Below are 13428 nucleotides of genomic sequence, written 5' to 3'. Positions count from 1 at the left end.
AAAAAGAAGAAGAAGAAGGAGGAGGAAAAAAAAAAAAAAAAACTCAAACACGATTTTTTTAATCTTATTTACTGAATCGAGTTTTTTTTTTACTCCTTCTAAATTCTAATTCACATCTCGTGTTTCACGATTTGAAAAAAAAAGAAGAAGAAGAAGAAGAAGAAGAAGGAAATAATAAGAGAACACAACCAGTCAGTCTGTAATTTGAATGAATATTGTGTTTAGTGGTCAGAAATTTGAAAAGAAGAAGAAGAAGAAGAAGAAGAAGAAGAAGAAGAAGAAGAAGTAGTAATAATGAAAGAACACAACCAGTCAGTCTGTAATTTGAATGAATATTGTGTTTAGTGGTCAGAAGAGTGTAATAAAGATAAGTGGTAAACGTATTGGGTAGGAACTGGTTGGTAGATAATTAATATTTTAAATTTTTTTAATATGGTAAAAAAAAAAACTGGTTTTTATGTTTTGTTTGTTGTCCTGATGCCTCCCGTAGGTAAACTTCAAGTTTCTGGACGAATGTGATGTGTGTTTTAATTATTTTCCTATTTGGATAGACGATTTGAGTCCCGTGGTCAGAAGAGTGTAATAAAGATAAGTGGTAAACGTATTGGGTAGGAACTGGTTGGTAGATAATTAATATTTTAAATTTTTTTAATGTGGTTAAAAAAAAAACTGGTTTTTATGTTTTGTTTGTGCCCTGATGCCTCCCGTAGGTAAATTTCGAGTTTCTGGACGAATGTGATGTGTGTTTTAATTATTTTCCTATTTGGATAGATGATTTGAGTCCCGCCCAGCAGGCAGACGTGTTTTCAAAGAAAAAAATGTGTTTCGTGTAAATTCTGTAAATATACCTATTTTTTTAGGTTTGATAGAGATAACTGTCTGTAATTGCTAAATACCAAACAACACAAGTAGACGAAGAAGACCAAGAAGCAGAAGAGGAGGAAGAAGAAGAAAAATACAAATTCCGATTTTTTTTTTTTTTTTTTTTTTGTTTGATAGAAGAACTGTCTGTAACTCTGTAACTGCTAAGGTCTTATCGTCCCGAAAGTGACGAGAGAAGGAAGACAGGATAGGAGAAAGCCAGCCGTTCTGAGAACGAAATTTATCCCTCCAGGATAAAATCCGCGCCGGGTGGGAAACAACTCCGGGACCTAGCGCTAATATAATTTTCTTATGTGATGAACTGATGACTCGAGCAGTTTACCGATTACCCGGAAAATATTTTCGGGACACCCTGTATAATTGTGTATCTATCCCGCGTTTTATCTCCCTTATTGTTGCCCGATCAGTTTTGAATTTTTGATTGGCTAACCCTATAGATCTTTGGTTTATCTTGAGATTCTTGGTTTATCTTGAGATTCTTGGCTTAGTATCTCTATACCTGGTCTTTGGTTTTGATTGACGGGAGTCCAAGATGCTTGGAAAGATAAATCCGGGTTTGAATCAACGCATTCCGGAAATTCCAACAGTTATGTCTTGTCAATGCATGCAGTTGATTTTTCTTCTTCACTAATGTGGACGTTCTTCTGGGAATCTTGGAAATTACTGACGTCCGGTAAATCCCCTTTAGAATCTTTAGAACCATACTCGTTCTTGGTATCCAAGAGTTACCAAAATCAGTTGTTGCTTTGTTGTTGAACAAATTAATAATGTGAACACTGATGAATCAAATACCAAACAACACAAGTAGACGAAGAAGACCAAGAAGCAGAAGAGGAGGAGGAAGAAGAAGAAGAAAAATACAAAGAAGGAGAAGAAGAAGAAGGAGAAGAAGGAGAAGAAGGAGAAGAAGGAGAAGAAGGAGAAGAAGAAGAAGAAGAAGAAGAAGAAGAAGAAGAAGAGGAAAACGATGGGTTTAAAACAAAAGCCATGGAAGAATACCTGAAGATAAACATACGAGATACCAGAGGTGCAGGTACCAGAACTAGCAAAATCAACGAATTGCTCAGCGTGAAATTTTGCTGGCAAGGTCAATCGTGTTTCGGGCCGAAGAGTTGAAAAAAAAAAAAAACCTGATGGAAGAAGAAGTGGAGGAGAAAAAAACAGAGAAGTAGAATAAAAAGTGGTGGAAGAAGAATAAGAAGAGGGAAAAAAAAGAATGATTTGAAGAATTGAACGTACAATATTTAGCTCTCCACGGGGTCTTAGGGGTGTCCAAAATTTGGTGATTGTAAATGACCATGACCGCTCGTTTATGACCCCACTTTGAGCACCCCTAAGACAAATTTTTGTCGATGGTGGGATTCGAACCCGGGACCTTCTGCATGGCAAGCAAGCGCGTTACCACTGGACCAACCGTGCCCCTATAATACTGGACCAACCGTGCCGTTGATTGGACTACATAATTGATTCGTGTACGAAGTGTAATTCCTATCATGAGTTAGTTGACCTTTTTAGGATCTGACTCGTCAAAGGAATACCTAGCTGTTGAAAACATATATTTGTTTGCGATGAACCTGTGAAAATGGGAGTTTTTGGGACTCAATCCGTATGTGAACCCTTCCACTTAGCGGGCTGAATTGGTTATGTGGACCTAAAAGCATCAGGACTCAACTCGTTGACTCCCGTAAAGAATGAGGGAAGTATGTGTTACACACATGAATTATGCATAAAAGAACGACTTGAAAAATGTCTTCTCTGCATCTGAATATACATATGTATAACGTATTGCATATCTAGTAGACGTCAGTGACGTGGAGTGAGATTTTCAAAAGGGGAATACAATAAAAATAAGCTCATTTACGGTATGTCGCTTTGGTGGTCTTGGAATCCACTAATACTTACTAAGGAGTCGTCAGGGAATTTGTAAACAAGGAGTCGTCAGGGAATTTGTAAACAAGGAGTCGTCAGGGAATTTGTAAACAAGGAGCCGTCAGGGAATTTGTAAACAAGGAGTCGTCAGGGAATTTGTAAACAAGGAGTCGTCAGGGAATTTGTAAACAAGGAGTCGTCAGGGAATTTGTAAACAAGGAGTGGTCAGGGAATTTGTAAACAAGGAGCCGTCAGGGAATTTGTAAACAAGGAGTCGTCAGGGAATTTGTAAACAAGGAGTCGTCAGGGAATTTGTAAACAAGGAGTCGTCAGGGAATTTGTAAACAAGGAGTCGTCAGGGAATTTGTAAACAAAGAGTCGTCAGGGAATTTGTAAACAAGGAGTGGTCAGGGAATTTGTAAACAAGGAGTCGTCAGGGAATTTGTAAACAAGGAGTCGTAAGGGAATTTAAACATGGAGTCGTCAGGGAATTTGTAAACAAGGAGTCGTCAGGGAATTTGTAAACAAGGAGTCGTCAGGGAATTTGTAAACAAGGAGTCGTCAGGGAATTTGTTCCGCTTATGTATATGAGTTTATAGTTTCCCCTATTAAAAATCTGACCTCACACCACTGGTGTACATAGTGTACGTATTATCACAGGCAAAGAGTATTTGTGTATCTCTGGTACACAGAGTAAAGTAAATGTACAGAGACTGGAGAAATGCAAATAATCCGATGTACAGGGTCGTCGAAGGCGCCTGGGTACACCCTGAAATAGTAGTCAAACTTGTCGCCTTTATAAACGAACACCCATATTTTATGACCAAAGTACCCTGGCCCCAAGTGATTGAAGCATTAATTCCAAACATCTGATTGGTCAAAATTGACTTCAGTCTGACTTGAGAGTGAGAATTTATTACTTACAATGCCCGAAACTCTGAAAAAACAACAGTTTTTATTAATAAAACATATTGATTATTTCTATTACTTACCAATGTTTGTCCTCTCAAAAGGCCAAGTCACACCTGATGCCAACTTCTGTCCTTAGGGAGTTGCTGAAAATACGCCTTAGATTCTTCTCGTCCTTACTGCTTTTCTGGATTTTAAGTTAAAGATTTGATCTGAAATAAAGGAACTAAATCTGGTATTCCAGAGTTAAAATGCATTATTTTTTTTTTTTAAAAGGGGGGGATGGAATAACTCCGTTCCTTACCTTATTTTATAATTGACTAGGGTTCTTTGTGTTCTTCTCGTCACAAAGAACCCTAGTCAATTATAAAATAAGGTAAGCCATTATCTAATTTGGGTGATGTCTAATATGAATCTAATTAATAATAACTCCGTTCCTGTCTTTGACCCAGTGGCCAATAATGGGCTAATTTTGATTTGTATAGTAAAAGTTTTTTACTCTTAAAAAGAAAAAATCTTGAACATCGCTGAAGTACTTACTTGTGCACTTTTAGGTATATCTCGGGCTATTTATGATAGTGCCAATTTTCACTGACTTTTGTGTTTCTTTTCTTTGCTTCCAGGTAAGACATTGAGTCCAGGTTTCCATATAACATGGAATTGTGCTGGTAGTAGCCAAGTATGGATAGGCCAGATAATGAGTAAGTAAAATAAGCCCTGCCTAATTGAATGGCCTGATATAAACTAACCATACATGGGAAGAGGGAGAGAGGAGAGAGAGAGAAAGGAGAGAGAGAAAGGAGAGAGAGAAAGGAGAGAGAGAAAGGAGAGAGAGAGAGGAGAGAGAGAGAGGAGAGAGAGAGAGAAGGACTAACTATTCAGGGGAAGAGAAAGAGAGGGAGACCCAAACTGAGGTGGAGAGATAAGGTTGAAGAAGACTTGAGAGAAAAGGGAAGGAGAAAAGGAGGCTTTAGATTCTAAAAAAAAAAGTCTAAAGGGAGGTTTCTAAAGGAATTGAGGTATCTGGATGGATGCTTCAGTAACTTTGTGAAGGTCCATATTGAATGTAGACAGAGAAATATCTGTTCTACCTGTGAAGTGTAACAGTTATTTCTCGATCTACATTGAATTGAGGTATTCTTTTCAAATAAGCAAGATATCAAACAAGTTTTGTTTATTTATAAATGAAAATCCTTTAGATTTATTTGGCAAACATCATGGATAAATATATGAGTAAATAGGTAACATAGGTAATGGTAGCATTAAAAAAAACTAAAATATACAAATAAAAGTAAATAGCAAATGGAAAAAACAAAACCTAAATGTGATAAGGATGCAACACAAAACGTTTGGTTGAGATGTTTGCTGCGCTTGGCGGTATTTTGACCGCTTTTGACAGATTTCGACCGTTTTTTGGCGGTTTTCAGCTATAGCGACAAAACGGTTAGAGATATTGTAAAAGTTAGGGTAAAAGAACACTCAAATAAGCATCATTCAATAGGATAAGGAAAGTCGTGTGATGTTCACACCAGATTTTTTACTTTCTATTACTACAGTTTAGCGGAGCTATACTAGTAATGAAAGTATTGCAATCGGTCCAAATTTTCAAAATCGGGAAATGGTTGGAAATATCCGTTTTGGGATCCCCTGATGTCAAAAAAGTGATTTTTAGCCCATGGTCTGTACGTATGTATGTACGCACGTACGTACGTACGTACGTACGTACGTACGTTACGTACGTACGTACGTTACGTACGTACGTACGTTACGTACGTACGTACGTTACGTACGTACGTACGTTACGTACGTACGTACGTTACGTACGTACGTACGTTACGTACGTACGTACGTTACGTACGTACGTACGTTACGTACGTACGTACGTTACGTACGTACGTACGTTACGTACGTACGTACGTTACGTACGTACGTACGTTACGTACGTACGTACGTTACGTACGTACGTACGTTACGTACGTACGTACGTTACGTACAGACCATGGGCTAAAAATCACTTTTTTGACATCAGGGGATCCCAAAACGGATATTTCCAACCATTTCCCGATTTTGAAAATTTGGACCGATTGCAATACTTTCATTACTAGTATAGCTCCGCTATACTGTAGTAATAGAAAGTAAAAATTGAACATCGCTGAAGTAGCTACTTGTGCACTTTTAGGTATTTTTTTTTTTTAATAAGAATACTTTTCATTTATTTACATAAATAAATCACACATTACAACAAATAACAGTAATAATTGAAAAAAAAAATAATGATATTGAAAATAAAAAAAAAAAAAAATGTGAAAAGTTTTTACAACCCATTCAGCACATTGCTGGTGTCGGGTTGTAATTTTTAAGGGGAAATGTTTAGGGTGTGTTGAACTAATAATAATAATAACAGAGAAAAATTAAGTAGGTACCTACATAAATAAAAAAAAAAGGAGAAATTAAAGAGAAAGCAAATTGTTTTTTATACATATATAATACAATGAATAAATATGTACCTATTTTTACTTCATGTTGTATAGTCATCATTCATACAATCATTCATACAGTCATGTCAGTATTAGGTATGTCATGTCGGTAGTAGTTGTCTTAAAGTTATACGTGAAGATTTATAGTGTCAATTTTCACTGACTTTTGTGTACTGATTATCTCATTGGATTACATTCATCTCTATTGGATACAATGACTTTCGCAACCGCTTTTGTAAGTTTAAACTCCAACTTTTCATTTTTCCTCCCTTTTTTTAGGATTTTTATAGTTTTTGCTTTTATTTTGAAAAACAAAAGAAAATATAGCAAGCATATAATTTGTCCAATCCTCAAGATAACAAGTTTTAAATTTGCTACTGTGTTGATTCAAACAAAGCTAGTCAAAATCTCTTATCTCTTAGGCAGACTTGTTTAGTCTTACATCTCAACTGACTACAGAATCACTATCTACTATTTGTTTATCAAAGAAACCATTCAAATTCACTTTGTAATCCAAAGAAAAATAGTCAAACGATAAAATTGTAAATTCTAAAATAGAGACTAAAGAAGTAAAAGCAAATGCTTAAACAGTAAACAGAGACTTCTAAAATAATAATAAAAAAAGACAAAGTGTCAATATCGCAAAATCGACATCAATCAAATGTCACATCAGAACTAAAGATGAAGCCATAAATTACCAGGTTATCTTTATTCATACCTTCATGTCAAAGCACAAGTTGATGGCAACTTAAAACAGACATAAAAAAAAACCAAGTTCATGATTTGTTTTCAATTGGTTTGGACAAAGCTTCTCTGAATCCGGTTATTTATACAGGGTGATCAAAAAGTTGAAGTACTGAAACTTGAAGGAGTGATTTTGTTGGGAATGGTGACGAAAATTCAATTCTATTTTAGAGCCGCAAATGAGAACCCCTGCACCTCAATTTGAGATAATTTTCCATTTTCGGAACACCTGTGTATAAATAAAAAATACATGCTTTTATTACATAAGCTTCCATATTTTTTGATAGATTATACAATATACATTTTGATAGAAAATTTACCATCCAAAAGACACAAATGTAAAAAGTTCCAAGTCTGTTGGTCAAGTAAAAGGGCTCAAAATTTGGTTACAGTTACAGATCTCTGACCCATAGAAACAAACAAAGATCTTAAGTTAAAGCAAAAGCATGTAGAAAAGTCTCATTTTAACCCTCCTTTAAAATTTGGCATGCTCATTTTTCACATTTTCTATTTTATCCCATAAAATCACCGTTTAAAATTTTAGTATCCTCATTTTTTGGACACCCTGTATAATTGCGGGACACCCTGTATAATTGTGACCAGACACTGTAAACTTTGTATTCAACACCTCTCCTGTACACATAAGTCCATGTACATAAATAGTTTACACACTGTATATGCATGTAGAATTCATAATAGGATGTTATGTACATAGACACAGAATTAATTGCTATAGCATTAAATGAACATTAAAACATTGGTCATATGAGATGGCGTTCATGGCGTTCAATAAACTGGTTATACGTAATATGTAAATTAATAAACCGAACAGAACTTGAGCCAGCCTAGTTAACTTGGAGGGTATAGATTCGTAGTAGCTCAACCCATCCTTTAGGGCTGTTTACCCCTACACCTAGGCCTCAATGTGAGCTTTCCGTGTACGGAGTTAGAGGGTGGCGGAAATAGAGCTCGCAGGTTAGGTGGTAGAGAACGCTCCCGGGCATTAACCTCACCTAAAAGTTTTCCACTCAAAAGTCCATTAAAATAATATAAAAGGAGGGACTGGAGAAATAGTGTAAAAGAGGGCTATTACAAGTTTAAAACACTTATTACGAGTCTTCATACTAAAATTTGAGCAATTACCGCCAAAGGTGTCAAATGCACGCCATATCATTTCATTATAATTACATATTAGAAAGTTAGAATTGTTAGAAATCGTTCCTCCTAAGGTTGCGTAAAATGAACTTTCTACTTGCACTGAACAAAACTTGAAGCCCCGTCCAGAGTAAGTGCTCGGAAATTTTTGAAGATATTTGAAGTACCTTGCATTTTGAAAAGATGTTGCGTCTCCTCCATTCCCAGATCGCGAAGTCAAAAGATACACACCGTGAAACAATCAAATTTAGGAATGAATTAGGTCGTTCCTTAACTGCAAAACAAGGAAGGTTCCGCTCATGCTCAAAACTAACTTACTAACATAGGTCTCATGGTAGTACCGTAGTCATGATATTAAGATATTTACACCCTCAGAAATGATTTCCACCTCAAGTATAGTAACTGGAAAGGACAACAAGAGTTCCGAACTCAAACTTGCAAACAGCCAAAATAAAAGAATATGTATAAGTACTTAAGAATCGTTCAACAAATTCCTTTGAATAGAGGAAGTAAGTATTCAATAATTGGAATATAAGTACTTGACCGCTCTTTTCTGGATGGACAAGATTTGACGATCGAGCTGGACACGGAAAGTAAGTAAGTAGTATTGGAATATAGATAGTATGCACAAATACGGTTGTGTCCGCAAACGATCTTCTTGTGGACTCCCCTTGGAGACCCCGATTCCCCCAAAACTCTGCATACAGCTTTTCAGTTCCGCCGGTAAAGAAACCAGGTGAAGCGTGAAATTATGACGTCGGAAACTTTCCATCTTGCCCTCATCATCAATCCCTTTGCCCTCCACTTTCCCAGATTCTCCTCCTTCGCCACCTTCTGAAGTTCCTTTCTCCTCCTCCAACACCGTCCTCAACAGCTTACTTCGTTTCCCCCTCCCCATCACTTAGCTCCTTCTGCTCCTTCTCCTCTTTCGCTACCTATTTAGAACTTTTTTCCTCTTCCTTCATCATTACCTACCTTCCCCAGATTCGTTCATTTCCCCCCATCTTTTAGCTCCTTCTCCTCCTCTTTAGAGGTTCCTTCCCCTTCCTCCACAGCTTAGCTTGTTCCTCATTTTCCTCCTTCCTGCTGATGTCTAAGTTGGTTCTCCTACCCCAATACCTATGCACAGTTATTTCCCCTTACTTCATCGCCTTCCGCAGCTTTGCTCAATTCTTCTCCACCACCACTTCTTAGTTCCTTCTGCTTTACCACCTCCTCTTAAAGAGTTCCTTCCCCTTCTCGACCACCTTTCCCGCCTTAGCTCACTCTCCTCCTAATTCGTTCATTTTCCTCCTCTCTAGTGTTCTCCTAAATTTCTTCATCTCCTCCTCCTCGTACTTAGCTTAATTCTCTCTTCCACCAGTCTTCCTCTTACTTTCTCCACCGTCCTCTGCAGCTTAGCTCGTTTCCCTCCACCATCACCTCCCTTGAGACCATTTCCGAGCGTTTTCCACGTCACACAGAGAAAGCTCAAGTAATGCTTCTGCCTCCTCATTATAATTCCGACTGTTTTGATAACCTTTCAACGCTGAAGAAGAGGCGAAGAGGCAAACTGCGGGACAGGGGGATAGGGGGAGTGAAGAGGCAATCTGGAGGGACAGGGCTGTTGGGAGCTCCGTCAACTTTGCGTCACTAAAAAGCTGACAACTTCCCCATTTGCGAATCTCAAGTCCTCATACAAGATGCACACTATTAATCAGAAACATTGTTTTTCAACAATCCGGAAATATTTTTTGCAACAATCTAGGAATTTCCGTCGTCAACCGTCGTGAAACTGCGTTGTCGAGGCAGTCTGACGGTTTCAGGCGACATCGATCGACGCCCGTCGACTACACGTGTGGACTTAACAATGTCTTCCGAGGAAAGCAATACGAATCATCACAACCTCCCTGTATGAAAGACAATGACTACCAGGCTAGACAATGTCTACTTTTATTCATATTAAATGATATGTGTACGGTCATGTGAGTCCTACTAATGTCAACTCTAGTGGATATACGAGTATGTATGTACTACTAATATAGTCAACTCTGGTGGATATAATATGTACTCTTAATAGTACTAATACAGTCAGTTGATACGAGTATAATGTACTCAAATACATAATACAGTCAACTCTATATACACTACTTGATATAGGTCAGCGATTTCCAACTAGCGGCCCGCGGACCACATGTTGCCTTGTAGGGTGGTCCCCCCTCGGACTTGATTTCTGCTCTTTTACCATGGGGTGGACTCCGAAAATTGAGCATTCACCCCCAATCCCCTCAAGAAAAGTCTGGATACGGACCTGCTCCCCTGTGTATGTGGCCCGCGAAGTACCTGATGCCAATGCAGCATGTGGCCCGCATACACATGGAAGTTGGAAACCCCTGATACAGGTTGTACTCGAGTAAATGATACAATGATCCATGTACAGACATTGCTGATACGCTCGCCTAGCCGTGACGTTTCGATGCACTCGGCTAGGCTGGTGCGCTTTATCCTCATGTTTTGTAACGAGATAATATCTTAATACACCGGCCACAACACACAACCAAGCTAGGCTTTTGTTTCAAACCACGGCTTCCCCTTCGGCCCTCCTATAAAAAAAAAAAAAAAAAAACTAGTATAGCTCGCTATACTGTAGTAATAGAAAGTAAAACTAGTATAGCTCGCTATACTGTAGTAATAGAAAGTAAAAAGTCTAAAGGGAGGTTTCTAAAGGAATTGAGGTATCTGGATGGATGCTTCAGTAACTTTGTGAAGGTCCATATTGAATGTAGATAGAGAAAAGAGAAATAATTCCCGATTTTGAAAATTTGGACCGATTGCAATACTTTCATTACTAGTATAGCTCCGCTATACTGTAGTAATAGAAAGTAAAAAGACTAAAGGGATGTTTCTAAAGGAATTGAGGTATCTGGATGGATGCTTCAGTAACTTTGTGAAGGTCCATATTGAATGTAGACAGAGAAATATCTGTTCTACCTGTGAAGTGTAACAGTTATTTCTCGATCTACATTGAATTGAGGTATTCTTTTCAAATAAGCAAGATATCAAACAAGTTTTGTTTATTTATAAATGAAAATCCTTTAGATTTATTTGGCAAACATCATGGATAAATATGAGTAAATAGGTAACATAGGTAATGGTAGCATTAAAAAAAACTAAAATATACAAATAAAAGTAAATAGCAAATGGAAAAAACAAAACCTATATCAAAAAAATTATAATTAAAACTTAACAAACAACTCTGAGTCAATAGAGGTGAGCAATTTTTTATGGTTTTTTATATATATCGTCATATAATTTGCGGATAAATTATATATATCCCCATATAATTTGGGTTAAATTATGAAGCACTCTGCAAATGAGAATGTGAAAAAACAGGAAAAAATGTGGAAAAAGTGGAAGGAAATTTGTATTGGGAATGGCTTGAGGAGAAAAACCCCCATCAGCCGCTTTTGTATGGTTTGTACTAAACTCGAGAGAGAGAGGTTTTTCGTTTAATGAGCGAAAAGTTGGTGTTAAGTTAATGCATGAGTGGATTTGAAATTGGTGTTGTGAAATGTTTGAATAAAATATGCCTATTTTTTAGTGGAGTTCAATACTAATTTTATGCTTATTCTCAAACCTCAATTGCCTGCAATTGAACTACTGTTTTTTAAGACTGTCGATTTTACTGAGCTGAGAAAATCCCAATTGAATTGAACATTTGATTGATATCAAATTATCAAAGTGTGATTTGGACAAAACAAAGCCATTAAATTAAAACCTTGTACTAAAAATCCTTTCATTAATTCTAATTCTCAAACCTCAATTGCCTGCAATTGAACTACTGTTTTTTAAGACTGTCGATTTTACTGAGCTGAGAAAATCCCAATTGAATTGAACATTCGATTGATATCAAATTATCAAAGTGTGATTTGGACAAAACAAAGCCATTAAATTAAATTCTTGTACTAAAAAATCCTTTCATTAATTTTATTGTAATTGGATACGAGTAATTTGATTTGAAAATTGTGAATTGGTAGCAAAAAAACAAAGCAAAAGTGTATGTAGATATGAAATAAAAATAGCTAAAAATTCCCTGAAATCCGTTTAGAAGGATTAATTGAAAAATGATTATATTTTTTGTCAATCATTTTCCCGATGCTTCATTTGTGTTAACAACTTGCACGTGGCAATAGTACAAATAAAATAAAATTAAATGAATAATTAATTAACGATATAAAAAAAAAGTCCTAACCAGAATATATAGCACGAGGGTCTGCGAGAATAACAGGTAACAATTAGCAATAACACTTAATAGTAAACTAATACAATAAAAAACACCACAAAGTATCCAGAAATGATACCCCGACAACAAGTCTGTTGTCAAACAATAGTAATAGTGAATTATTAAACAAAATAACATACAACAAATTCTATTTACAAAAATCGAAAGTAAAAAAAAAGTCAATTCAGCATTGGTCACGTTGAAATTAAAGGAAGAAGGAACCGGAAAGGAAAAGGAGACATTAAATAGAAACGGAATATGATTGTGGATTTTGGAGTGAATTCTGTAGTGGAATAATTATAACACAACTGACAAGGATGAAGCTTGTGTTGGTCAGTTTGTGTCTCAAAGTGCCGACGCTATTATGTACAGCGTTTTGTCAGTCAGCGCCTGATAAAACTAGACAGGAACTTGAGCAGGAAATTTCTCTATAACACAACTGACAAGGATGAAGCTTGTGTTGGTCAGTTTGTGTCTCAAAGTGCCGACGCTATTATGTACAGCGTTTTGTCAGTCAACGCCTGATAAAACTAGACAGGAACTTGAGCAGGAAATTTCTTCAGAGGAATTTTGTCTTCTCTTGTTACAAAGAAAGTTAATTAACAGTACATGAGGTGACATGGTTAGCAAAATATTTCCTCTCAAAGTTTCGTCTAGTCATATCCTACGCTTATGATAAAGTTTTGTCAAAAGTTCGTTCTGGTGTGAAATGTTTCGAGTACTCTTGTATACATCTTGAACTTTTAGAAGATAAACAAGCTACTATCAATATTTTTCCAAAACTTTTACATTGTTTAACAAATATTATAAGCTAAGTTTATGTTTACAAAATTGTTTGGGGTCTACCCTGCCCTGAGTTATTACGAAATTCTTACATAATACTTTACTGTACACAAGTTTGAGAAATATTCGGGAAATTCATTGACTTACCCTTCAGCGCCCACCAAGTCTACGGCAGTCTCCGCCACGGCATTCTCCTCTGTCTTGGCCAAACTAAGTCCAGTAAGGCAAACCGCCAATATCTGGAAAACGAACAAAAGCCAAGCCATGGTTTCAACGGAAAAGTCTTGAAATTACAAGCTTTAGCAAAATGCATGATCCCACCTTTCAAGAACTCACCACATCTATCAT

The 13428-nt window shown here is 36.7% G+C and overlaps 1 protein-coding gene across 1 annotated transcript in view; it reads right to left on the bottom strand.

Moving 5' to 3' along the window:
* Nucleotides 1–13428, bottom strand: part of LOC103518555 (histidine-rich glycoprotein-like) — a 30462-nt gene extending 17034 nt beyond the window's left edge. Inside the window, exons 1-2 of the mRNA XM_026830102.1 lie at nucleotides 13417–13428; nucleotides 13228–13319 (exon numbers count right to left, since the gene is read on the bottom strand). Of these exons, the coding sequence (XP_026685903.1) occupies nucleotides 13228–13319; nucleotides 13417–13428 (104 nt within the window). The remainder of the gene's footprint in view (nucleotides 1–13227; nucleotides 13320–13416) is intronic.

This window comes from Diaphorina citri, unplaced genomic scaffold (assembly GCF_000475195.1).
Source record: "Diaphorina citri unplaced genomic scaffold, Diaci psyllid genome assembly version 1.1 scaffold61, whole genome shotgun sequence".
NCBI classification, from domain to species: Eukaryota; Metazoa; Arthropoda; class Insecta; order Hemiptera; family Psyllidae; genus Diaphorina; species Diaphorina citri.
Note: the sequence above shows the minus strand (reverse complement) of the source record. Positions and strands in the feature narration are given on the sequence as shown.